A 27855-nucleotide genomic window follows, 5' to 3' on the forward strand; every position below is an offset into this window, starting at 1 on the left:
CTTAATTTACAATAATCAAAAAAAGGACTGACACAGTCAATGAATTTTCAATCATTTAGGGGAAGAATCTCCCTTCCCCTAAATAAGAAACTTTCTAAGGGTTTTAGAAACAATATTAAGGATTCTGTTTCACTGAAAACGGTAAACTGAACATAACTGCCATTTCCCTCTTTGTACAGAACTCTGCATATTCCAGAAAAGCCAGATAGAAAGACAGTGTAGGAGTCTGTGAAAGACCAAGAATAAAATTGACAGAAACTTTCAGGAGACTAAAGGCACTGAGTGGAAATGAGAGTTAGTAGAGAGCAGTAAGAGGGGTGAGCAGAACAAACAGTTTGTTGGTCAAGAGTCCCATTTGTCTCTTTCCTTACCCAGATGACCAATCCTCTCTCCCAGGCTATCTTGAGTAAGCTTGGCCAAAACCTGTGCCCTTTGAAAGCTCCGTCAGGGTAGCAATTGATTAGAATTTCCTGTTCTGTTTGAAACTCCACTTAAGAAATGTCTGTTAATTATGGCTGAGTGATCACATTCATCTATCTTCTCTCTCTCTCCTAAAGCCCTACTAAATGACAGCAAAAGACAAAGAGAAGAAGGAGAGATGACAGAGCATAACCTAATTAAACACATTTTTGGAACATGGGAAAGTAATCTAATGGCCTCCCATGGGGAAACATGTAAAAACTGTACATGCACATATTGGAATTCTATTCGGGAATTAAAAGGGATGGTATAAACCAGATATACACCGAATAAACAGGAAAAAAAAATAATTTGAGTGAGAATTCAAGAATTTGAATGGGAAAAAAATAAGCAGAAACTGATATCCAGTTGTTTTGAGAGAGGCTGTAAAATGGGCTAAATCTAAGTCTGCAAGCACGATTTCAGAGATAATTTTGTGCTTTTGCTTTTAAAAAAGAATCCTGATGGACTTAAAACATCTGAAATTAGCATTACTCTTTCAGTCTATACTGAGTACCCTCGAGGCCACTAAAAAAATTCTTACAAACTTTGGGGGGAGTAAAATCAGTGAGTAACATTCTGTACTACAACTAACAAAGAAATCTCTAATCAAATCCTTAAAGACATAAAGAAAAAGCGTTGGACGTGGTACCCAAATCTCCTTTATCCCTTGTCCTTAACTTTGGCCATGTCTGCATTCTCCAGGGTAAATATTTTTTTTTTTTAAGTGGTAACCTGAAGATTATGGGGACATTAGGGCGTTCAGGTATGTAAGCTTCTTCCACCTTCACGTGGCTAGAACTTTCTTTGTTATTGAAAGCAATTTTACCGCCTATTTCCTTTCAGATGACAACATGTGGAATACATTTTGACTTCCAGACTTGGAAAATAGTTCTAATATTATTTTGCCTTTGGCTCGAAGGCTAAGAGCCAACGTTCAACTACTTATCCGGTCAATGACTTAAACCTGGGATCCTCATCCACGTCTCCTATCTTCATTCACCCCTCCCTTAAAGGTATGTATTTAAGCGATAAACACCGCAGAATTAAGAATCAAGACCTTCTGGACTCAAAACTCTGCTTACACCACTTCCTCCCTGTGTGCTCTTGGGTAAGTCACTCAGAATTTCCCGAGGTCATCTGAAAGAATTCGGTATCTACTCCATAGGGCTGTACACAGAAGGGACTAGAGAGTTCAATGCAAACGGCACTGCACACAGATGAGAATAAAAGCAGCAGCTTCCTCAAAACCTACCGAGAGGAGCGCTGACGTCACGCTTGCGTGGGGGCGGTGACGTGCGTACGGCGACGAGAGGCGCCACGTTCCCGGCGTCCCACCGGGTCTCTGGATAGGATAGTGCTGCTTTCCACACATCACCTGCTCCACTTCGGAGACCCTCCGTAAGCTGGAGCCGTGGGGCCCTAGCCGGGCGCCTCCGAGAAAAGCAGGCAGTGTAATGAGACTGTCGCATCTCCCGGTTCCCTCCTGACATCCCCGCCGCCCGGGGTTATGTGGGCTTTTGCGGGCCGGGGCTGGCGGCGCGGACAAGCTCTCGGACCGCGGGCCACCGGGGCCACGCGCCGGGGGCTGCCTAGACGTGGTCCCCTACTGCGCCGCAAGGCTGCTGCAGAGTCCAGGCTTTGGACCAGGCTCTATAGCTCTGCGGACCAAAAGGTGACTGACCCTTAGTCTTTAGTCAGCTACTTTTTAAAACTTTGGGTGCCCCTTTGGAGTTTGGAAATGTGCACGGCTTCCTGGGACCAGCTGTGAACGCAGCTTGAGATTCTGTAAAGCGAGGCAGAGCACAAAGCGCGAGCTGAGCCCGTGTCTATGAATATCTTCACTACTCACTCTTGTGACCTTGGGCAAGTCAGAACTTCTTAGGTTTCCTCATTTGCAATGTCAGTAACTCATTGTTTATGCGAAGCAGGAGAAGGGGGACAGTCTAAGCGTTTTGCGTATATGTATTTATTTAATTCTAAAAGCCTGCTGAGGCGGACAGTAGTCCGTTTTCCTGCAACTTACTAGATGTGTGACCTGGACCAGTTACTTGACCTCTCTGTTTCTGTCTATTCATTCGTTGAAGGGCATGCTAATAAAACGTCGATTGACTGTGAGAATTTTATGATGTAAGGCATGGAACTTTTAGTCCAGTACCTTGCATATTAAAAATCCAGGGTGTGTATTAGATTTTATTTACTCAAAGAAAATTGCCTACTTTCTTTCTTTGTTCTTGTGGTTGGAGAAGGCAGAGAGTAAGTACCTGTATAGACACTTGATCTCTGATAACTGAAGAAATATAGTTTAGGCAGACAAGTGAAGTAATTGAGTATAGATATGAGTAACTGGAAAATGTAAGTTCCTCTTAAAAATAGTGCCTTCCTGTTACACACGTTTCATTGAATGGCAAAAATAGATGCACAGGGCCTAAAATCCGGATTTTTTTTTTTTTTTTTGGAGAATTTTTTTTTCCTCGTAATAGATGCCCTTTTATTGTCCGCCTTTTATTGGGGTGCTTATAAAAAGAAAAGTTAAAGTTCCTAAGAATTTTATATTTCATTGTAATTTCACTTTTTTTGTCATCTATGAGATACAGACTAGATAGAAATACGTAAAATGTTTAGAGTGCAAATATTCCATAAATACCAATTTTTCAAAATTTGGTGATGAATCTTAGTAAAGCGCTTTTTAAAATGTGAGTAATAAAAAACAACAAGAATTCTCATTTAAAAATACTTAAAAATTGTAAGTGATAGGGAAAAAAGCCTTTGCTGATGTGATTTTTTTTTCTCACCAGAGTATCCAAATAAAATGTATCTAAAGTAAACCTTTGCAGACTCTGTTAGGATAGATTTTAAAATAGATCTGACTATGATGATGAAATGTTATAGAGGCAGAGAATTTCATTCATTATTTAAGGTTTTCTGTATCTCCTTTGATTCAAGAGGTTTTTCTGAACAAGGCACTTTCAAGTTGTTGGGGAGTTCTAGGTATCTTGTATTCTTCATGAAAGTAAATTCAGTTCCTAAGGGTTGATACGGTGGTGGAAATATTAAGGAACTTGTGTATAGCTGTGACTATGAAACTGATTTGGTGACTTTTATTGTAATAGCTTCCTTGTAAAAGGGTTTTAATCATATATCTTTTTATTGCACATGATCAATATAAACAATATAAATGCTAGAAATGAAATTCTTCAAAGGAGACAAAATATATTTTTAACCAGTATACTTGTTTCACATTGTGCACAATTTTACTCATAAATTTCTCTTCCTTTTTAGGAAAAACTAGACATGTCTAGATTTCCTGTTGAAAATATTAGAAACTTCAGTATCATTGCACACGTGGATCATGGCAAAAGTACTTTAGCTGACAGGCTCCTAGAACTAACAGGTATTTTTGTTTTATATTATAGACTTGCTGGCAACTTGTAATTTATTTTACTATTTTTTTTTATTTAATTTTATTTTCTATAGGTCTTTTCTTTTAAGCACATGGAAATAGTAATATGTATTTCTGTTTATAGGGACAATTGATAAAACAAAAAATAATAAGCAAGTTCTTGATACATTGCAAGTGGAACGAGAAAGAGGAATCACCGTTAAAGCACAGACAGCATCTCTCTTTTATAATTATGAAGGAAAGCAGTACCTTTTTAATCTCATTGATACTCCTGTAAGTTTAACATCAGTATTATATGGATAGTTAATTTAACTGAATAGTATACACTTATGTTTGCTTTTTGTTTTATGTTATTGTAAATTGTTTCACGACACACTGAAAAAAAAGAAACCTATATTTAACAACTTTTTATCTAGTGGAATGAGTAAATTTGTCTTGCTACCCCTGCCTGAAAAAAATCATAGCTAGCATTTATAACTACCAATATTTTTTGGTTCTTAGGGCCATGTTGATTTTAATTATGAAGTATCCAGGTCACTCTCTGCTTGCCAGGGTGTTTTACTTGTAGTTGATGCAAATGAGGTAGGTACTTTTCATTTTATATGGTGTGACATGGTGATTTGATTGTTTTAAGAGGTTTTACTTATTGTGTGTTTTGGAAATGAAACTTTTGTGTTTGCAAAAAATAAATTTATTTATTACTTAACAACATGTTTTGGGGCTATTTATTTGAAGTTATATTTCATATCAATTCTATGAAATTGACTATCTTTTAAAATGAGAATTCTCACAGAATTTTCACAAATTGTTCAAGAAATTGATGTATTTTTTTGTTGAAATATTATGTCATATTCATAAATGCATCCCACCAAAAAACAATTTTAGGAGTTCTTAATCTGAGGTTTCTATATTAATTTGAATAGAACTTTGAAGTAAATCTTTAGTTTTCAAATCATTTGGGATTATTATAAGGTAATTTGGGAGGTATTATGTTTAAAAATACATGTCAATAGCATTACCAAGTACTTTTGGGATATAAGCATAAACCATAAAGCCATATTCAGCAAATGGCCATAAACTATAAAAGTGAGTTATGATACAATATTTAAATTTTTATTATATCTTAGTTTCTCACACACTTTTCATTCAGAATCCAAAGGTTTTTTTTTGTTTTCTGTGTTAATCCTTGTCTGATCCTGCCACGGAATGTTAACCTTTCTTTACTTTATATAAAATAAGTACTGGGCTTTGTAAAACTGCATTGCCTGACTGTGTCCTTGAGGGTCTGTGTTTTATCTTCGTGTCCAGTGACTGACACAGTGCCTGGCACAGACACAGTCCTCCAATAAATGCTTCTCAACTGAAAGGAATTATCACAGGGAATGATCCAGATGCATGAAAGTATAGTCTGCTCAGTGTCTCTGTTTGAGGCTCCCTGTCTCAAGCTTGGAGTGTCTATGGCTCACACTGTTTGCTGTGGTTATTGCTTTACCATTAGCTGTCTTCATTTTGACCCCCAAGAGATAAGCTGGAGAGAAAAGTCGGAAGGGCTAATACATGGCATTTAATTGAATTTTATTATTAAAGTGCTATAAAACTTCAATTTTGATTAAGATGTAGGAATAAGTTTTATGAGAGATGGTAGATGACCATGTTAATATATTGTCTTGATATTTTCAGGGTATTCAAGCCCAAACTGTAGCAAACTTCTTTCTTGCCTTTGAAGCACAACTATCCGTAATTCCAGTTATAAACAAGGTAATTACGAGACAATGATGCTGTTTATTATTTCATTTTCTAAAAGAATATTTAACATTTCGATGTCAACTGTACAATTTTTTTTTTCTGAGGGATCTCAGCTATTTTTTTTTTTTTTTTTTTTTTTTTTTAAAGAGAGAGGGAGGAAAGGAAGGAAAGACAGAGAAGGAAGGAAGGATGGAAGGAAGGAAGGGAGGAAGAAAGGGAAACATCTTTAAACATTTTCTTGTTTTATTATATTTTGTTTGTTTATTTGTTTTTTACATGGGCTGGGGCCGGGAATCGAACCGGGGTCCTCCGGCATGGCAGGCAAGCACTCTTGCCCGCTGAGCCACCGCGGCCCGCCCACTCAGCTATTTTTTAAGTATATTGGTGGGATTTATTCTTTTTAACTGTGTGTGATAGAATTGCAACTAGACTCCTTTATTCTTGCATGTAATTGAAGAGATCATCCCCCAGAATCAGAGAGAGTGATGGAGTGTCATTTCTTTAGGAAATTGATACAGGACAGATAAAATATGTCTGTTAAGTTATACTTAGGAAAAGAAAAGGAGTTTATGATCTAGAAGGAAATAGTACAGTGCATAAAACATAACAGTCAGATGCTAAATTGAGAGCTGTTAACCTCACTTTTTTTTTAGCATGGGCAGGCCCTGGGAATCGAACCCAGATCTCCAGCATGGCAGGAGAACTCTGCCTGCTGAGCCACCGTGGCCCGCCCTAACCTCTACTTTTATATTTTAACATTAATTAAGAATCTTAATTTTAAAATCTGCATTGCATTACTGATATTTCTTGTTATTGGAGTTAAGTTTAAGAGAAGCAAGGTTACTCATTGGTAAGAAAGGTTGTTGTCAGAATCAGTGTTATAATCTGACATATGTCTATTAAATCAGTTCACATGGTGCTAACTGATAAATTATTGAACTTTTCTAATGCCTTGAATAATTAACTGCCTAAAGTTTTGGCTGCTCTGCTGTCTGATCTCTGTTTTTTTGTGGTCATACTTGTTAAAATTATATTAATTACATCTAGATTATTTTAATACTTTTGAGAAAAATCACAGAGGGGTTAAGTTCAAAGAGGTAAGATTTTATTGATTTCCAAATACTGTTAATACCGAATACTTTTTATACCGAATACTTTTTGTTTTTATTGTATTAAGACATAATTTTTTTTAAAGATAGATCTGAAGAATGCTGATCCTGAAAGAGTTGAAAAACAAATTGAAGAGGTGTTTGATATTCCAAGTGATGAATGTATTAAGGTAAAGTACCTGTTTTGAAGATTGTCATTTATACTTTTTAAAATCTCAGGTAATTGGGCCCAAGTGAAATTTCATAGCATTTAATAGCCTGGCATTATATAGTGTTTTTATAGTTTTATCAAATTCTTTTTACTAATATTTCAATAATTTCAAATAGAAGTTATTCTTGTGTTACAGTGGAAGGAACTAAGGCTCAAAGGCTTTATTACTTTTATGAAGGTCACAGGTCTAGTTAACCAGTATGTCAGAACTAAAGAGCAAGTTTGATATATATTTTGTAGTAGGTATAGATTTGCTGATGATGTGTTAAGAATTAAAAAAAAGAAGCAAGAAAGACTTGGGATTTGAGCAACTGGCTGAATAGTCCTGTCATTTATTAATGTAACTAGGACGGGGGAGAAACAGATATGGGGAGAAGAAATAAGGCACTCTGTTTTGAATATAGTGAGTTTGAAGTGTCTGCTGAACATCTTAGAGTTATTGTCTAAATATACAGATCCGCCATTCATGGAGATGGGCAAGTCAGAGGTAGATATTTAGGAGTCATTGACACATATATGGTATTTAAAGCTGTGAAAATGGATACAATTTCCTAAAGAAAAAGTATAGGTAGAAAAGTCCTAAAAGTCAGGCTACATTATTGTCTGTTTTTAGGATATAAGAATACTATAAGAACTGGAGACAATTTAGAGAGGTTAGGATCCAGAAGAGAAACGTGGTATGGAAGGATTGACTTTTCAGACAAAAATGGGAATAGTCTCAGATTGTAATGGAATAAGGCAGGGTTGTGGGTAAGATCTGTATATTTGGAAAAGAGTTTTTGATGTTTTCTGTTTCCTTACTGAAATAGGAGATGAAAGTTAATTGCCCTGAGTGGAAAATGTATGGGTAGAAAAGAAGGTGGTGTGAAATAATCTTCTTTTTGAGTTGTAAAATGAATTTACTAGGGGAAGTTTCCTGGGACAGCTAGGAAGTGTTACCTGTACTTGGAGATTTATGGTCATGAATTCAAGAGGAACCAACCAGAGTGGCCATTTGATTTTTCTCCACTAAGATTTAGCTGTTCTGTACATATGCATAGAAAAGGTATATAGTTGGATTCTCTTAAAGTTGAGGTTTTGCCAGCTGTTTTTAATAGGGAGAAAATCCAAGGTGGTTGAACTGGGTAAGTATAAACAGTGGACCTTGGAGTCTCAGTTGGGAAAGGATGGAAGAGAGAGAGGGGTTAATGAATAACAGACTTATGATCAGTGGATTAGAAGTTATCTTAAAGGACTGTTGGGGAAAAGATACTAAAGTCTGGAGTGGTAGGTCTCAATGTGGAATAATTTTGCTCCTCAAGGGATGTTTGGACTGTCTGGAGACATTTGGTTGTCACAATTGGGGTTGGGGTGCTTCTGGCGCATCTGTGGGTAGGGGCCAGATTTGCTGTTTGGCATCCTAAAATGCACAGGCCATCCCCCCTACGTAGAATTGTTCAGCCCAAAATGTCAGTAGTACTGAAGTTAAAAAACCCTGGTTTAGCGTGAGTTGGAAGGGTCAGAGGTAGTTTGTAGGTCATGGATTTCTGAAATTAAGATTTCAGAGACGGTCCAATTACTGGTGGTGACAGAGTTCAGTCCATGTACATGTGGTTGAATCTACTGGCCTGCTTTTTTGATATAGGAACAGTAAAATAGTAATTAGTATGCCTTTCATATTTTATTGTTTTTTCCCAAAACAATCTTAACATTTGGGCAAAATATGAATAAACATTTCGTTTTGCCGATGAGTATGTTTAAGCTGGAAGAGAGATACATATTTGTCGGTCATAAGTTCCATGTAGAGTCAGGACTGTTATCAGATTTTTTTGAACTCCATTGCTCTTTCAGTACCATAATCATGATGTGCTTGTAATTTCATACTGGACCCATAGAACTACCTAACTGCATTGGAAGGGTATTTGTCAATATACTGTTTGGTTTGTGTGTGTGTGTGTGTGTGTTTCCTTTAGATATATTTTCTTCAAACAAATTGCTAATTGTTAGAATTCTTTCTTCCTTCAGATTACAAATCATAATTATCAGGAAAGAAAAGTATCTTCTTAACTTCAAATGCTTATTTTTCATGTGTATATTTTTAGATTTCTGCCAAACTTGGAACAAATGTTGAAAGTGTTCTTCAAGCAGTCATTGAAAGAATACCCCCGTAAGTATTTCACTATTTTAATGCTATTTACTTAATATTTAATAGTCCAAAGACCATGAATTTTATCTGTTATTTTAGCTAGTGGATATGTCAGATATACTCTTGTGGTCAGTGAGATACATTTTTTATTTATTTTTAGAATTATAAAAATGTAAATATGATAAAATAAAAGAAAAATCAGAGATGGGGATCTCCCTATAACTATCATTATAAGAAAGAGATTTCAGTATATTGGTAATTAGTGTTCTTTGCCTTAATTTCAAACAAACATACTTATTTCATATCAGTTTCATAAATAATTTTAAAACACTCATTTATTTAAAACCGGAGTTTAAATCTAATAAAAATAGACTTTGTAACATAATGTTGCAGATGTAACAAATGTTAAATTTGTAATATTTATAGGAAGGTTTTATTTTAGTTGTTTGATATCAACCTTACTCAAGTACTAACATAAATTAAGTATAATATTTGAGCTGAAAATAAGCATTTTATTAGGACTTTAGTGTATGTGAATTTGTCATTTACTTATTTTTAATAGTCCTAAAGTGCATCGCCAAAATCCCCTGAAAGCCTTGGTATTTGACTCCACCTTTGACCAGTATAGGGGTGTGATAGCAAATGTTGCTTTACTTGATGGAGTAGTTTCCAAAGGAGATAAAATTGTATCTGCATATACTCAAAAGACATATGATGTCAACGAAGTAGGAGTTCTGAATCCTAATGAGCAGCCAACTCAGAAATTGTAAGTAATCTGTTTTAATCATTAGATTAATTTGAATGTGTTTCTCTCTGTCTCTTCCTCTTTTTCAACTTGGTATGCATAGAAAGAGCCCTGTTTGGTTAACAGCAACAACAGAAACCTGATCATTTGATGCAACTGTACAGTGAATGCTCTATCAGAAGGAATCTCATGTGTGAAGGATCATAGAAATTCTATGAATATAAAATATAATTTATGTTTTGTTGCTAAAATCAGTCATAATTAATCTTATGACTCAGTACAGACGTGTTGTATTTCTGTATTTGATGGGGTGTGAAAGAGTGTTCCCCAGCCATGTCCATATTTGACATCATGTTTGGCATTTAATTTCTTGATAACCAGATTTTTCAACATAAAAGCAGTTAAGATAGATACTTGTTAATTTTTTTTTGTTTGGAATTCATGTTAAAACCTGGATTAGAATTCATGGAAGGATGGTTAGCAAGGTAGGGTACAACAGAAAAACTGACTTCTGGATTTATACAAGTACTGAGTGCTTACTCTGTACCTCAGGTAGTAACTTAGATAGATGTGCTTTGGAGTTTTCTGAGGTCTTTGTTTCCTCATCTGTAAATATTAACGTATATGATTATAGAGGCATTTGAGTGTTTAGTATTGAATGTCTAAAACTAGCAGTCTTACTGATTACATTTTTATTTGAAATTTAGAAAATCTATTTTATTTAACTTCACCTAAATATTTCTAAGGTCTGGCAGTATTGTGGCATACATATCATATATTGAACTTCTTTTAAATGTAAATTTTTTTGTGGTTTAAGATATAGAATTCAAAGATATAGGAAATTGGTTGAATTTATTCCAAGCCAAGATATGTTCAGGAATTTACTTTTCTAAAAAAAAAAGCTAAAAACCTGAAATCTTAGAATTTGCTTTTTTCTTATAAGAAGAACCATGAACTAACTAGATGTCAGGTTTATTGAGACTCCACATTTTTTTTCTTGGTTAAAAATTTCTTTTTTTCTGTGTTGTTTTTTTTTTTAATTGTAATGCTGATTAATAAAATTGCTATTACAAAGTGCTTTGTGCATCTGCACTTATACCATTTTCACTATGTTTACATTATATTTAGAAGTTGTTTTATTTGCCAAGTTGGGTAGAGTCATGAAGTCCTTAGGCTTGTAGCACATAGGTCTGTAGTTAATGGATTGTAAGGGTTGATGTATTCTTTTGCTGACAATCCTTAAAATTTTGAAAATTGATGGTAGCATTTATTTTCAACTTGAAATTTTGTTTGGAAAGTGTATGATAGTTTCCTGGGAAGGTAGAACTGATTGTGAGCATGTGCTTGAAAGAGTAAATATTATTTCCATATAATAATTTTATTTAGATATGCAGGACAGGTGGGCTATCTGATTGCTGGGATGAAAGATGTCACTGAAGCGCAAATAGGAGATACATTATATTTACATAAACAACCAGTGGAACCCTTGCCTGGGTTTAAATCAGCGAAACCAATGGTATTTGCAGGTGAGGAGCTCAAAAATTCAAAGAAGGAGGGCCAGTATGTTTTGAAAATAAAAGTCTGTGTAATGAAACAAATTATTAGAAGATAAATGTTCTGATTATCTTAAGTAAACTGCTAATGCTAGGCTATTGTTTTTACTAATTTTTTATGTTATTTATATATCAGTATAATTTTATATGTAATGATGAAACTATATAGGAGACCATTTCCTAAATTCTCGTAAGAACTCGTAATAAGTAAGCTCTTAAGAAATAAGCTCTTTGAAATATAGAACAACATCAGAGTATGAATTTTCTTGTTTCTCTGTAGAATCCATTATTATATATGAAACATTATTCTAATAAGGGAGTTTTAATGACTATCAGTAGACATTTACTGACTGCTTTCCTCTGAAGTGGCCTTCAGTGGTATATTATATAAGTGTAGATGTGATAGAGAGTAATGTCACCTCATATATATATAACTTGAGCATCACTACTACTTATTATAGACATATGCAAAAGACCTTATTGAAGGGTCATCAGGTTACTCTGTCCTGGTATTCCATCTCGTACTTTACTTCATATAGTATTTCTCATTGGGAATTAGAAACTTTGTTTTACCCCCATATTTGGGCAAAGTTTGTGATTTGGATTTTGGAAGACTTGAGAGGGGTGAACTTCAGAAGTGTCAGTGAAAGACAAGTCAAGTCATTACAATACCCAAAGTTCCTGTCATTGAATTGAAAAAAGCAAGATTTATCTTGATTTTAATAGATAATCAGCTCTACAAAACTATTTTCTATTTCTGTATTTTAGATACTGGTTGTGAAATGTTGTAAACTTTTGGGTTTTTTTGAAATACTAAAGTTAGGAAATGAAGTACATTTTCCTAATAGGCCTAATTCCTATGGCTGTTTTTTTTTCTCTATATATTTGCAAATGCATGGAATCATTATTTGGATTGTGAATCCAGTTATAAATTCCCTAAAGCTCATCATATGCAAGGTATTTTGAAGCTATTGTAACTTAATATCCATAGTTTCTTAGCAAACCAATATTTTGGTCACTGAAATAATGTAATTTAAAAGCTAAATGATTAATACTGAATTTGGAAACATTGCATATTAAATTAAGTCTATTGGCAATTTATATGTGGTAAATAGAATTCATTGTGTCCCCAGGTATGTACCCTATAGACCAATCTGAATATAATAACCTGAAGAGTGCTGTGGAAAAACTGACTTTAAATGACCCCAGTGTAACAGTTCTTCGGGATAGTAGCCTTGCCCTGGGTGCTGGCTGGAGGTAAGGTTCATTCACATTGTAACGTTCCATTTTTATAAGAAAATAAAGTTTAAATGGTGTATTACTCTTGAGTATAAATTCATATAAGTGTAACATGAACAAAAAATTTATACTTGCCTATATCACAGTGTGAATTGACATTCTATAGGTGTTTGATAGCGATTCCAAATAGAAGACTAATGGAAGACTTGAATCTTATTTAATAATATTAGGCCAGCATTTAATTATGATATGAATTGCCTGAATGACTCCTTTGATTCCATCCCTCCCTTCCAAAATAACAATATGTTCATCAAAGAAAATAGAGCCATGGGACATAAACATTTTAGAGTTTGGCTTTCCCCCCTGCCAGGTTGGGATTTCTTGGACTCTTGCATATGGAAGTTTTCAACCAGCGACTAGAACAAGAATATAATGCTTCTGTTATTTTGACAACACCCACTGTTCCTTTTAAAGCTGTTCTTTCATCACCAAAATTGATAAAGGTACTATAATATTTAGTACTATTGTAAACCAGCATAAATGGGAAAACTAAATCTGTATGTGTGTATACAGAATGCAAGAGAAACATTTTAGTACATCAGTAGCTAATAAGCTAAGTAGATATTTACTTCTTAATTAGTAATAGAAATTGAATTACGAAGCTGTCTGGAAATTAATTTCTGCAGTATTATTCTTAACTTGGTATAATGTCTACATTATAAATACTATATAAATTTTTACTGGGAGTAAAAAGTGGAATTAGTGATGAAAAACACTTGTAAATCTAGTACAAAGATGGAGAATATGATTTTGGTCATAGGTAATTTATCTTCTAAAAATTGAAGCATTCCTACATGCAGTGGGAAATTTTAGATTTGAAAGTGATAGAGATAATGAATTCCATCTTAAGTGGCAATCTATTGTAAAGAAATATCCATTTTGGCATCTGTAAATATTTTCCAACTAAGTAAATTAATTATAATGCTTTATAAGGGGGAGATTTAAATGTATTTTTATGTCACACTTTTTTAATAGTATGTGAAATGTGTTAAGTAAATGTCAGTAACAAGTATATATTATTTATATCTAAAACATGTTAAGATAATTTTCTGACTTTTAGGAATTCTTTTGTATTTTTGTTAATTCTAACAAAGTCAACAAAAAATAATTTCCCTCATACACTGGAAAGTGAACTTTTAAGAAATGTGTAATTATTATTTCTTTTTAACTGTTGGTGATTTTTCTAATTTTTAGGAGTATAGAGAAAAAGAAATTACAATCATCAGTCCTGCACAATTTCCTGATAAATCAAAAGTAACAGAATATTTGGAACCACTTGTTTTGGGCACCATTATCACACCAGATGACTACATTGGAAAAATAATGATGCTTTGTGAGGTATAAATATGATTTAGTTCAATATAAGTGTAGGTTTTAGTCTTTGAAACAGTGGTTTCCAGCCCAGTTTTGAAATAGTTTTCTTCATTAATAAGCATACTGAGCTTATTATGAGCTCAGTATATTATATGTGTGTATATCTATAAAACATATTATATGTGTGTATATCTATAAAACATATTATATGTGTGTATATCTATAAAACATATTATATGTGTATATCTATAAAACATATTATATGTGTGTATATCTATAAAACAAAACAACATTTTCTTTGTTTAATAAGCCTATTGAGCTTATTATGAGCTCAATGAGAATTTTTTATATTATGTGTGTGTCTATCTATGCACACACACAGAGAATGGGAGAGGGAGACTTTAAAAATTATTGATCATCTTTGGTAATGTTCTGAACTGATCTTTAGGCCAAAAGAAAAATTTGTTTTCATATTGAGTAGCTAAAAGTACGTATTTTTTCAAGCCTTGAGTACTTGAATATAGTTTGAAAAGTAGTTATAACACTTCAGGGAGCCCAAATTAGAAGGTATTCTTCATTATGCTTCATTTTTTGTCATATTGTAATAAATGGCTTCATCCACAAATTGGATATAGTCACATTCCTCAAAAAGAGCTTATTTGAACAATCTTTTTAACATATTGAAAATAACTTTCCAGTGGGCACTAGGGGACTTGAGTTCTAATTCTTTTGTTACAAACTGGACTGCTAACTTTGGTGTCTACTCCTCTGTACCTAAATTCCCTTATTTGTAAAACAAGACTTCATCTATAGTTACCTTGATTTATTGTTCAATGAAATGATGCAATTAAAAAAAGATAAGTAAGGGTGCACAGGTGGTTCATTGGTAGAATGCTCGCCTTCCATGTGGGAGACCTGTGTTCGATTCCCAGACCATGCACCCACCCCCCAAAACAAAGATAGAATTGTTATATAAAACCAAAGTGAGGGGGGTGCAAGGGTATTTCAGTGGTAGAATTCTTGCCTGCCATGTAGGAGACCCAGGTTCAATTCCCAGTATATGCACTTCCCATTAAAAACAAGCAAAAAAGTAAAACAAAAATTCAATGAAATGGTGCTGTAGTAACAGGATACTCCCATGGAAAATAATGAAATGCCATACAATATCCAAAAAAAAGGTTGGGTAGTCAGCATGATATAATTAAATACAAGGTTGTTTTGTTTTATAAATATAGGTCACAAGTTTTTACTGGACCATCAAAGAAATTATTCTGTCATTTTGCCCACTCTTTACTATTAGGATTTTTAAGGAAATGTGTAATTCACTAATTGACATTTTCTGAATACATTGCCTGTATTCAGAAAATTATTTGAGTAGGTTATCATTAAATCCATCTTTTTTCCTCTTTTTAGGCTCGAAGAGCAGTTCAGAAAAGTATGACGTTTATTGATCAAAATAGAGTTATGCTTAAATATCTCTTCCCTTTGAGTGAAATTGTAGTGGATTTTTATGACTCTTTGAAATCCCTGTCTTCTGGATATGCTAGGTAAAAAATTAATGGGAAACTCAGATGCTGAGGAATTTTTTGAAATATTGACAGCAAGAATATACTAGTATTTCACATACTGAACAATTTCAGCCACTTTGAAGACAGTTGAGAATCATACTCTAATAGGTATCACAGAATACTTGTTATATGCTTATGGGAAAAAGAAAGAGTCCCTTGGGTTTTTTATCAAACTATTATACTTTTTTTTTTTAATGAAAACATCATGAAGTACCCTCTTCATGATAATAGTTGTATACTTCTTATCTTTGGATTAAGAATTATATATAATTTCAAAAAGCTACTTGTGACCTCAATGGTCCTTTAAAAATACATTTTTTTAAATTTTAAAAATATATTTTTTTAAACATAAATACATTATGTTAAATAATCCCTGGAGCAGCTAGATTTTACATTTTGAAAGTAAATTTTAAAATTTACTTTAAAAATACATTTTTTATTTGTTTTAAAAAATATGTTTTTTATTTATTTTAAAAATGCATTTTTTTAACATAAATACATTATGTTAAATAATCCCTGGAGCAGCTCGATACATTTGAAAATAGAGGTACATGTTCAGTTTGTGAAAAATGCTGTGTAGATTTTGAGATCACTTGGTCTTCACAGAAATAAGTTGTCTATGACATGGAAATCATTGTCTTACTCTGTAGAACACATGGAGGAACAGGCTGATAAAAATAAAGGAAGCGTTCTATTAAATAACAAAGAACTCAGTGCATAGCATTTGAGGAGTATTGTTTGTTGGGGCAAATATTTCTAGGTGTCCTAAGCATCCAAAAATCTTGTATGACCCTATAGTATATAATAGAGTGAAAAAGAAATATGAAACATAATAGAAAAATAGAGGGGAAAATGAACATTCATATATATAAAAATACACTTGCATATTTAAAATAAACATTCAAAAGAAAAATGTGTTTAAAGAACATGCTCCAGTGTTGTGGAAGCTTAGCTTTCTGAACTTTTCAGTGAAGAAAGTGAGCATAAACTATAGTTCTTAATACTAAGAAATCATGTTAGTTTGAACTGAGAATTTATTTTTGTACTTTGTTGCTTATTTTCCCCCTCTTTTTCTGGGGCTTCTTTCATTCAGGGCCTTTAAAAAATAAGTAGCAGTGAGATTAAAAGTAAAATAAATTGAGGCAGCAAATTGTTAAACAATTACTATAGTTAAAAGAAAGATTACTTGGCTCAGGATCTATAAGTATTTTTAACAGAAGTCTGATAATCATAGTTTGCATTTAGGTACCAACTACTGATTTAAGTGATCTTAAAGAATAGATAGTTTAGTTTGTAAACTTAAATACATAATTTATTTTGAACTGCATAAAAATAAAGCAATTCTGTCTTCTGAAACTAAAGTAATTCTTGTTATGTTGGACGTTTTTTATATATAGTCAGCTCATGACTTAATTCATCATAGTTCATGGTCTTCTGGTCAAGGCCATAGACCTCCCCTGGATAGAGGTCAGGAACAATTTCTTTCACACCAAATGGCAAGAATCTACTTCAACTAGGCCAGAAGAGCAATTCCTTTGTAGTACAGGAACTACATAGGTCTGCTTTTGATCTTTAATCAAACAAAGCCCTTTGCCTTCAATTCCCAGGTAGTCTTTTGGAGTTTAGAATGTTTCTAAGAATACACTAGAAGTAGAATACTTGTGTTTGAATAGAGGTTCAGTTTCCACTAGCTAGCTTGGAAACACAGATGCCATTTCCATAATGGTTTATTTTGGGAAAATGAGTTAAATTGTACAGTTTTGGAGTAAATATCATTTTAAAGTCGTAAACAACTGGAAAGTTCAGAACTGATATCTTCTCTCTCTTTGTATTCTGCACATTACTCAGTATGGTTCATATCGTAAATGCTTAATAAATTATGTTCGTTGTGGAAGGGACTTTGCAACACATTAGACAATAACCTGGTTGTAGAGTATTGTCATAACCATGACCTTCCTCCTGAAAGGAAAAATCAAACACATTTGCAACTCACATAACAGGTGGTTTTAAAATTAAGAAAACAGAATGTATATGTTCCTATCCATCATTGAGTAAAAGTGTAAGCAAAATTGAAACATTGTCTTTTAGACCTTGCTTCTATATGTTAAACATTTAAATATGCCTGTTTTAGTATTGCAAGCTTTGATTATATCAGTAGTAGTAATAGATAACACATATGCTTATATGTGTAGGATAGGCCCTGCTTTAAAAACTCAAGTTTGTACCAGGTGCTGCTTCTAAGTGCTTTACATGTATTAACTCATTTAATCGTCATAAAAGCCTCTGAAGGTTGAAACTGAAAAAAAACATGAAATCTAAAAGTCTTATTTACTACTAATGACTGTTTTAACAAGGCCATAGCATTTATTTAAATGTATGGTTGTCCTAAATTTGTCCTAGATAAAAGAAAATTAAATAGAAACCCAACTTATAAATCTGAGAATGACTCTGTAATGTATAGTATTATCTGCAGCTACCCAGCTGCTGGGACTATTGGGAAGGTGATATTTGTATTCTGTTCGCCTTTTTTTCCCAATTCATTTTCTTAGTCTGGCTTACCAATTTTTTTTCTCTTTTTCTCTAGGGCACGAGCCCCTTGATTTTCCCTTTCCCTCCTTACTCTTAATACAAGTCATTATTTTGCCCCTCACTTCATAAACATAAAAAGACAAGGTTTGTTTTTTGCTCTGGATATTTAGAGTCATAGAATCTAAATTGACCTGAAATTATATTTATTATTTTGATTGAATATTAGGTCATTCTTGGAGGGTATAGGAGGGGTAGAAAAAGCTCTTTTGAAAAGAAAAAGTCAACTGGGAAGTATAATGTTTATCTGCCACTTTTTTTCCCCTCACTAGTTTTGATTATGAAGATGCAGGCTACCAGACTGCAGAACTTGTAAGAATGGATATTTTCCTGAATGGCAATATTGTAGAGGAGCTAGTAACTATTGTACACAAGTAAGCAAAATAGAAACTAATCATATGTGAAAGTAATCTGTTTTGATGTTTGTCTTTAATTATTGGTTGTTCATTTTTTTATTAATTAAAAAAAATTTAGCAACAAACGAACAAAAACATTCTTGACATATGATCATTCTGTTCTACATATATAATCAGTAATTCACAATATCATCACATAGTTGCATGTTCATCATCATGATGGTTCATTTTTATTTGAGCACCTATATTTTTATATATATTTAAATAATATTATATATGTACATATATAATATATATTTTTAATTACCTTTAAACCATTTTTAAAGGTAATCAAGATAAACTCCCCTCTGTTGATTTTTCCTTCCATTATTTTTCAATGCTTTTCTTTGTTAAAATATTAAAGGGTGATAGAATTACGTTAGCCAAAAAGAAAAGTGTCATGTAAAGATGTTTTCTTTATCGTATAAGATAAGTGTAAAATAAAACTTTATAGGGCGGGCCATGGTGGCTCAGCAGGCAGAGTTCTTGCCTGCCATGCCATAGATGCAGGTTTGATTCCCAGTGCCTGCCAAAATAAAAACAAAACTTTATAATGATAGTTTAAGATTTGAGGAGAAAATGTATTTTGTATTCATATAACATTTTATAATAGTGAAAAATGAAATACCTTACATGTTAAAGAAATAGGGGATTAGTTAAAATAAATTGCTTATATTAAAGAATATATACACTGTAATCAAACATAAAATTAAAATACAGTGGTCAAAAAATTACTAGAATAATGTCTGTTTAAGATAAACATTCTACAATGTTAACAGGTTTTCTCTGAATGAGATGGTGGGCATCCAGAATGTATGTATTAACTGATTTATTCTCTGATGTGTTTCTTTTCTAAAATTTCTGTATTGGATCATATATTAATTTTGGAGCCAGAAAAGTCATACATGATCCAGAGAAGAGATGTTTATGATAAAAGACTTCCATTTCACTTCCTTAAGAAATCACTTTACAAAAAGTCAATTGTGATGATAAAAAAGCATTTAAGCCCTCTAGCCTCCTATATTCTGAAGCAGCTAGAAGGAAAAACCTGAGAGGATGGTATGGTAGCCCATGACAAACTCTGGGATATGTCCTGTAACCACTTGTTGAAGAGTGCTTTGAAAACTATTGCATTTTTATTTCTTTGCTCTGTATGTATGTTATACTATACAATAAAAAAAGTTAAAAAAAAAAAAACATTTATTTTGCCATTAATCTACTTTTGCTGAGTATAAGATTCCAAGCTGAAAATAGCTTTCCATCTGAACTTGGTTATTGAAAAGTTGAATACTTAGTTCTTATTCCTTTGTGGGTAACTTGCCTCCCCATGAGTTCCCTCAGCCACCTCCCACTGGAAACTTTGAGGTTTTTCATTTTATCTTGGTGTTCTAAAAAATCATATTCCTTATTATCACCAGAAATTTTCTTCTATTTCAAAAATGATTTCCTTCCCATTTTCTTTACTCTTTTTTTTTTTTTCTGGGAGTCTTATTAGTTAGATATTACATTTTTTACATTAGTACTTCATATTTTCTCTCTTTTTTTTGGTATTGTGGTCTTCCCTCAGAGAGCTTGTTCTTTATTTCCTATTTTACATTTTACTTTTGTCTTTGCCTCTAAAGAATTTTGTTTTATAAATAAAATGTTTTATCATGTATTTTTAATTATATTAATAAAAGATATTTCAGTTCCTTGAAAAAAAAAAGAAATCACTTTACATTAATTGTACATATGGACTAGGAAACTACTTTAAATGTTCTTGTTTAGGATATGTAAAGAGTTATATTTTTTCTGTCTCAGAGACAAAGCACACTCCGTTGGTAAAGCCATATGTGAACGTCTAAAGGATTCTCTTCCTAGGCAGCTCTTTGAAATAGCAATCCAAGCTGCTATTGGAAGTAAAATAATTGCAAGAGAAACGTGAGTTGAAATTCATTTGTTTCTGGATTAGTTTAAGAATTCTATACCTTGAAAACTAAAGAAAATTTCAAATACTAACATTAACCTAAGCTTTTATTCGTACTAGAAAAAACACTATGGTCGAGCTACATGACTCTTTACTTCCACTAATTCTATAAAGACTATTTCTTTGAATTACTTATAGAACACCATTGGTGATATTATTAATTATAATATTTACAGATTTGAGGAATTTCTTTCATTTTCACTTATCTGAATTGCATTTCCTGGGTAAGGAATTTTTATAAATTTTTTATGGTTTTATTTCTTCAGTTAGATTATAAGATAATAGGAACTGAAACTGAAAGGATTTAGAGATATAATTCCAAAAGACAGACTAAATTATGATTTTTTTACCTGAAGCATTTAATATCACGTCCCTAAAGCTAGGAGATTGTAAACCAGAGAAGTGACAAAGGAATGCTAGTATGTTAGATTTTACATTCCATTGAGGACTCTACATAGAATATATGGTAGACGTGGAAGATAAGCTAGTATTTTTAGAAAACTAGTATTTTCCATGAAATGTGATCTGTAAATCAGAATACCAAAGAAGCTGTTCTATGAGTAACAGCAAGTGCTGCAGGAAATATTTTACAGCACTTCTCATTTCCTTTCCTTAATTATATAGTGACTTCTGGGAACTCAGAAGTAACTCCTCAGTTACGAACAGTTGGGAAATCCTGTTCAATTCTAGCTTACAACAAATTATACTATCAATAGTAATGGAATATAACTCATTTTCAAACAGCCTTCGGGTAAATTTATGCTTAAGTTTACAGTGAATTTAATTTCTTAACATCATTTTGCTTCAGATAGTTCCTTTGTATTTTCCTGGATACCCAAAAGATTAAGCACAGAGTAGAACTGGTTAACAAAACATCCTGGAAAGTACAATTCTGTCAGCAAATAATCATCTATTATTCTGTTGGGCTAGAGAACTCTTCAGAGGGAAATAAATGTGTCTTCCTATACAATAGATGAGATTGGTGCAGTTTTCAAAATTAGAGTAGAAATTTCCTAGAAATAAGATTATTAAAGAAATAAATTATTTTGTAAGTATTTCTGCTTAGATGGATACATTAAATTAGTTCACCTGGAATTGCGTTTTATAAAAGTTTGAATCTATTAATATATTGTTCTTTATATTCCTAGTCACTTTGGACCCATATTCAGTGGAATCAGAAATAAGAATCATTTTTATTAATTTTCTTTGGAAGTAGTACTGGTAGTGTTCTTAGGTTAGAAGTAGCTTTATATACTTCTTGTAAACAAGTCACATCATATTCAAATTTGGGTAGTCAAGCCAGGTCTGTTATAAGCCTTGACCTTTTTTTGTTCATAATTTATGTTGATGATAATTCATGTTGAATTCCTGTGCTAGATTTATGCCCAGAACATGAAAATAAATGCAAGAGCATTTGAGCTATCTATTTGGCTATAGCAATTTTATATAGGCATGGCACTATCCTTAAAAATCTTCAGAAAAAAATTGTTTTTAGAAATAAAGTAGTTTTAAACAATGTAATAAAGTTATATACTGATATGAAATTTTCTCTTTTACAGTGTGAAAGCCTATAGGAAAAATGTTTTGGCAAAATGTGTACGTATCTAGCTGTTTTTAGTTCACTTTATAATATATTAATTATGGGTTTAAAAAGAAAAGGGGAATCAAAGACAAAAAACAGAGAAAATAAAAGGGGTGTGTAAATATATTAGTTTCTGTTGTTTAACAGTACCCTTTATTTCATCTCTAAATATCCTTTATAAATAGGTAAATTTTAGCTTGATCATAGTATTATCATTTTCACCATTCTTAATTTTTGTTACCTTGTTTATAAAAATGTCCTTATACACAGTACTACTAAGGAAAAATTTTATAAGTTATTTACAATCGGGATAACACGTATTTATAATAAAGATTTTGAAGACAGTGGATATATCTTATTGTAGGAAGAGTGTGGTAATTGAAAGCCATATCTCTCACATTGCTTTGCCAAATTTAGTATGTAAAAAAAAAAGTCCTTTATGAGAGTTAAATACTTAGCATAGTAGCTGACACAGTTATACCTAAGTGACTTAAGATTTTCTTTAACAGACTATAGCTATAATTCAAAATTCCAGGCCCTGAATCAGTAAGAAGGTTGATAATGTACCGAATTTCCTTAGGGTTCTTCATCCCCATCCCAGAAAAATAAAGTCTTTCATTCTTTGAGAAGTTAGTAAAATTAGGATCAGACAAGGAAGGGGATTTGAGAGATATTACAGAAACCTACTTTATGGATAATTTGATAAGGATGTTATGATTGCATTGATGTCTCTATATAAATTGTATTTCATGATTATAATTCTGTGGAGTGATTTGGAATTCAAATTTTTTAAAAAATATTTTTTCAGTATGGTGGTGATATTACCCGAAAAATGAAACTCCTGAAGAGACAAGCAGAAGGAAAGAAAAAACTGAGGAAAGTTGGCAACATTGAAGTTCCAAAAGATGCTTTTATAAAAGTTCTAAAAAAACAATCTGATAAATAGTTGGCAGGAAAATACATGGAATTTTCATAAATGAAAAACTGTACATCAAAAAAACTGTACATCCTTTCATTTGTATTAGTAATATAACATGTTAACAGAATGAGAGTGAGAAAAATGTTCTCCCCCTTCAATATAAATTTGCTTGTTACTTTCAGAGTTTTCAGGTTGAAACAATTTGACTGCCTTTTCTTTGAAGGGGAGTAGTGTGATGGCTAAGAGATTGTTTTCTGAAGCCATATTACATGATTTCAAATTTTTGTTCCATCACTCAGTAGTAGTGGGACTTTGACAAAATTACCCATTGTTTTCTCTTTAGTAAAACTTACAATCTTAACTCCATAAAGATGTTGTGGGGACTAAATGAGATATACATTTAAAATATTCAGAAGACTACATGACACATAGTAAGTACTCAGTGAATAATAACTGTCTTATTGTATGCATATTTTTTTACAAGGCCCCAGGCTTTAATTACATCTAGTTTAAGCCCAAGTTAAAGTAGTTCAAAACTACTTTACATTTCAAATGTCTTATTAGATGGATCATGTTTGGTGATATGTATGAATCAGTGAACAAAGTAATTCAAAAGTACACTACCTAGACATCTTGACAAAATTTTGATAAAATTTTGTGAGAACTTGTTTTGAAATGTGATAGTTTAGGAATATATCTAAGTTAAAATGAAGGCAGAGGCTGTTTTACTAACTTCTGATCTTCAAAATGCAATTGTACAAAGTGATGTTTGGTATTATCAGCACCTATTAATGACAGATTAACTATTGTCTAGATTTCATAATTGAGACTGAGGTTCTCTACCTTGAGTGAACTGAATGAGGTCAGCGTCCTTGGGGATTAGACTAGATGATGAATTTTAATGCTAAGGTTTATACATTGTAAGATAATTTTAATTATACATTAAGACAATGGGACTAAAATTGTGTATACAAGTAATCTGATTCAGTCCTAGTTGTATAAGTTTATTAGCCCAGATACATTCCATATATCCTTCTAGGGAAAGAATGCAGATAAAATATGAAATTCCATGACAGTAGTATTTTGAAAAATGGCAGTTGATTTCAAGTTAGAAAAGGAATTTAATATACTTAAAACACAAATGTTGTCCTCCATCCTTGTGCGTGTGTCTGTGTGTGGTAGGGGTGGGACGGGGAGAATGATGCATAGGCTGGAATCGCTGGTGAGCATTCTACCGTCAAACCACCCTTGCACCCTCTTCCATCCGTCAAAGTGACAGGTTTATACACGGTATATAGTACGTCCTATGTAAGCGTCTGCTATTTAATATTTGTGCTTTTTTTCTTAGTATTTTTGCAATTTGGGCAAATTATACCCTCCTTAAACCTGTGGCTCTTTAGGAAATAATTTTACTTGTACTAATAATAGGACAAAAAAGATATTTTCCAGATTTTGTAGTGTGAACTTAAGTTCTTTCCCTTGGCCACTCTTAAGCAGATGATGGTGGTGGTTTGACATGAGTTTTTAAGGTGTATCCCCTGAGGATCTTTTATTGCTAAGATTTTAGCAAACATTAAAATGATACCTAAAAAATAACCAATTAGAATAGCCACCACTTATTAAGTTTAATGCTCCTGCCACTGTGCTGAGCTCTATAGGCATTTCCTAATTTAATTTACAATAAAAAGAGAAAGGCAGTACTGGCAGTTACCCAACATATAGGGTGATTAGTTGCCCAGAACAAGTTAGGGCAGTGTGCAGTAACCAATTCTTTATTAGTACAAACATGATTGGAATATACTACTGATTGACTAGTTATTTAAAAACAATAATACCTACCTAAAACTATAGTACAATTTCATCATCTGGAATTAAAATAAAGCAATATTTTATCCAGTTTTATTTCATTTTTAATTTGCTATTTAAATATGTTAAGGAGCTTAACTATAAACACATTTCACTCACATAGTAGATATTTAAGTAATGATTATTCTACCAGAATGGTTTATAAGACACAAAATAGAGAAAAGGAAAGTTTTTACTTCCCATGGAGCAAGATGGAGAAACTAGAGGGGTGACAATTGTCTTTTAGCTTACATCTCCTTACTGCATGATGGCAGCAAACAAATAGTAATTGCAGGCTCACAGCAATCTTAATTGTGTGTATTCTTCCATTTCACTTCAGGGAATAAAGTGTAGATAACAGTATTTGTTTATTGTAGGCTTTATTTGAATTAAAGGTAGAAAACAATTTAATGATGCAAGTTGCTATAGCAATCTAAAATAGTTACAATAATTCCTTTTGTATATCATAAACATTATTCTTAGACATTTTTACTAGAAGGAATAAAAGCTAACTATTTATGAAGCATAATCATTTTTTTCCCCAAAAGAATTTCCTGAAGTGTGTTGCTAAGTATAAAGTTCATAAATGGCAACAAACTCATATTAAGGGCATGAACTTAAGTTCAAAATAACAGCGCATTTTTAAAAAGAGGACTATAGAAGGTGCTGTAAAAAATACGCACTTATACATAATTTTCAAAAGGACGTAAAATGTATTTTTAGGCACTGTCATACCCTCCAATTTCCTTTACCAATGATATAGAGCAAGAATTTTGATGCCCAGATCCTACTACAGGAAGATTGACTAAGGCAACCATGTGCAAAAAAGCTTGGGTATGCACAGAAAATATAAATAGTATTCCAAAACTGAAGGTTTGCAATCATAGTTCACCTGTGTTATCACATGATTAAAAAGTAAAAATCTGTTTATTATGCCACTGGAATCATACAATGAATGGTAATTAATGTGCAGGCTTTTAAAGAAATTTTTCTTAAACAGGCAGACACTTCATTTTTTCTGCTGTTTTATATGCTGGCTGTGTGGTTTTATTTTATTATAAACAGCTGACAATTGTGAGTGCTAACTATAATTAAACCCTAGGATAAAATAGACATTCTAAATATGGAATGTTTAGCAATATATTGGACTTTAAAAATAATAGTTTTCAAAATTTCCCATGTTTTATATTGCATAGCTGAAAATTCATCTACTGCTTATAGAAAGTACTGTTCATTCCTGTAGAGTTTTGCTCCAGAGTCCTTCAACTTCCTTCCTTCATACTGTGTAGTGGATCCACAAGTTTATTGTGCACATGCATTAAACCTTAAAGAAAAAAGTACAGTTCTAGTTGTATTTTAGTTAATTTTGAACTGCATATCATTTACTTTAGAAAATTAACTATTTTATAATACAGTAATTATATTGGTTCCCATCTGATACACAACAGGTTTACTAGAAAAATGCAAATAGAAAAATTTCAGTATCTTCAGTTTTAACTGTCTAGCAAATAACAATTTACAATTAGCGATGCAACAGTGTACATCTAGGATGTATACAGGAACTTTGGGAATAACCAAAAGGAGGTGCAGTTCTTCAAAGAGCTTTTCTAGTATCACAAGGTAACATTTGCATACTGGCATGGTTATTAATACATTGTAATTATATTAGAAGTCTATTATTTTTGATCCTCTATGTCATTTCTCTCACCAGATACCAGTGAGGGGCTCAAAACTGCTGTTAAACTACAATAACTTTAGTTCTCTGATATATTACCCTATCCATTCATCTGGCAAATTCTTTTTCACTATTTTGACATCTGTATTTATGAAAGGTGTTGATTACTAGCTTAACCGTTCCACATTGAAAGAGGTTTACTAAACAGTACAGAAGATAGCTACTGTTATTAATTTCCTAATAGATTTTAATTTCATTTTATAATTGGTATACTTGTAAATTATTCTTACCTATTGACTAACTCTTCCTTGGGAAATAACTATTCTTTTGGTTCTCATGTTTTAATGGGTAGGTACTTTCTTTGGGGGAAAAGTTCTAAAAGAAATTATCTTTGATGCAATTATTGAACTAAAGATTTTTTTTATTTTGAATGTAAGATTTTGTATTTTGCTAAGAGAAATCAGTTAAATTTTCCAAATTATTAAGAACATGGAAGCTGGGGATAGGGAGTCATAATGCAGGTCCCCCCCCCACCCCCAGGAAATGAGAATTTGGGATTGGGGAGATAGAGTTCTTGTAAGATGTTCCCTGTCAGGAAGGCTGCTAAAGAATTCTAAAATCCAAACCCTGAGGAAGACCTGCTTTGAGGGAATAAGCAAAGCAAGGAACATGCACAGTGCTGAGGATTGTAGTGAAGGAAATACAGAATAGTCTTTAAAAAGTGGGGGAGGGTGGGATGGATTGGGGAACTTATGAACTAAAAGAAAATGCTAGTTATATGACACCCTACCTCAGTGTCTGAATGACACCCCAAAAACAAGATAAAGAGTAATTTTTCCCCTTTCAGTTTTTTTAAATCTTGTACATGGTTGTCACCATTTGATTCATTAAACTGCTGAACCTAGAAACCTAAAGGCACTGTTCATTTTTTGGGGGGTCATGTCTCCTCATTTTATTTAACACCAAGACCAACTGGCTGTACCTTTGGGCACTACTTTCAATATGTATCTTAAAATGGCCATAGATCATCTCCACTGGTATCACCCTAGTCATCTAATCTGACTACTCTCCTAACTAAAAAATCCTGCTTTCATTCTTTTTTCCCCACCCCATAATGCAATTTTTACACAGCAGTTAAATGATCTTTTTAAAACAAATTAGATTACACCATTTCCCTATTTAAAACACTCTAATTCTGGTCATTTAGAAAATAATTTGAATTTCATTCTACTGTCTTTCTCTACTACTATGATCTCATGTCTTCTCACTCATCTCCTCTGTCACTGGTTTAATTTTGTTAGAAAGACTAAGTGTGGTTCCAGTGTAAGGTGTTTATACTTGCCGTTTCATTTTGC

At 32.7% G+C, this 27855-nt stretch overlaps 2 protein-coding genes across 6 annotated transcripts in view; one reads left to right on the top strand and one right to left on the bottom strand.

Moving 5' to 3' along the window:
• Positions 1-1335: 1335 nt before the first annotated feature.
• GUF1 (GTP binding elongation factor GUF1) lies at positions 1336-27545 on the top strand. Of its 3 annotated transcripts, none has more exons than XM_077136770.1 (17): positions 1336-1475; positions 3742-3853; positions 3987-4135; positions 4364-4444; positions 5543-5620; positions 6804-6887; positions 9010-9074; positions 9616-9819; positions 11185-11324; positions 12485-12608; positions 12961-13093; positions 13845-13988; positions 15378-15511; positions 18391-18492; positions 20314-20433; positions 22039-22075; positions 22870-27545. In XM_077136770.1, the coding sequence occupies exons 2-17, from the start codon at positions 3754-3756 to the stop codon at positions 23005-23007; spliced, it is 1833 nt and encodes a 610-aa protein (XP_076992885.1). In that variant the 5' UTR covers positions 1336-1475; positions 3742-3753; the 3' UTR covers positions 23008-27545. The 3 variants fall into 3 exon arrangements, 2 of the variants coding, with proteins under 2 accessions (XP_076992885.1, XP_076992884.1); XM_077136769.1 differs by lacking the exon at positions 1336-1475 and adding an exon at positions 1775-2134; XR_013165857.1 differs by lacking the exons at positions 1336-1475; positions 20314-20433; positions 22039-22075; positions 22870-27545 and adding exons at positions 1775-2134; positions 18117-18205 and having other exon boundaries at positions 18391-18472.
• GNPDA2 (glucosamine-6-phosphate deaminase 2) overlaps positions 23013-27855 on the bottom strand; it is a 28489-nt gene continuing 23646 nt past the window's right edge. For all 3 annotated transcript variants that reach the window (XM_077136773.1, XM_077136772.1, XM_077136771.1), the window contains one exon: positions 23013-26149. In XM_077136773.1, the coding sequence (XP_076992888.1) occupies positions 26088-26149 (62 nt within the window). In that variant the 3' untranslated portion in view covers positions 23013-26087. The remainder of the gene's footprint in view (positions 26150-27855) is intronic.

Source organism: Tamandua tetradactyla, chromosome 19, assembly GCF_023851605.1.
Source record: "Tamandua tetradactyla isolate mTamTet1 chromosome 19, mTamTet1.pri, whole genome shotgun sequence".
Lineage (NCBI taxonomy): Eukaryota > Metazoa > Chordata > Mammalia > Pilosa > Myrmecophagidae > Tamandua > Tamandua tetradactyla.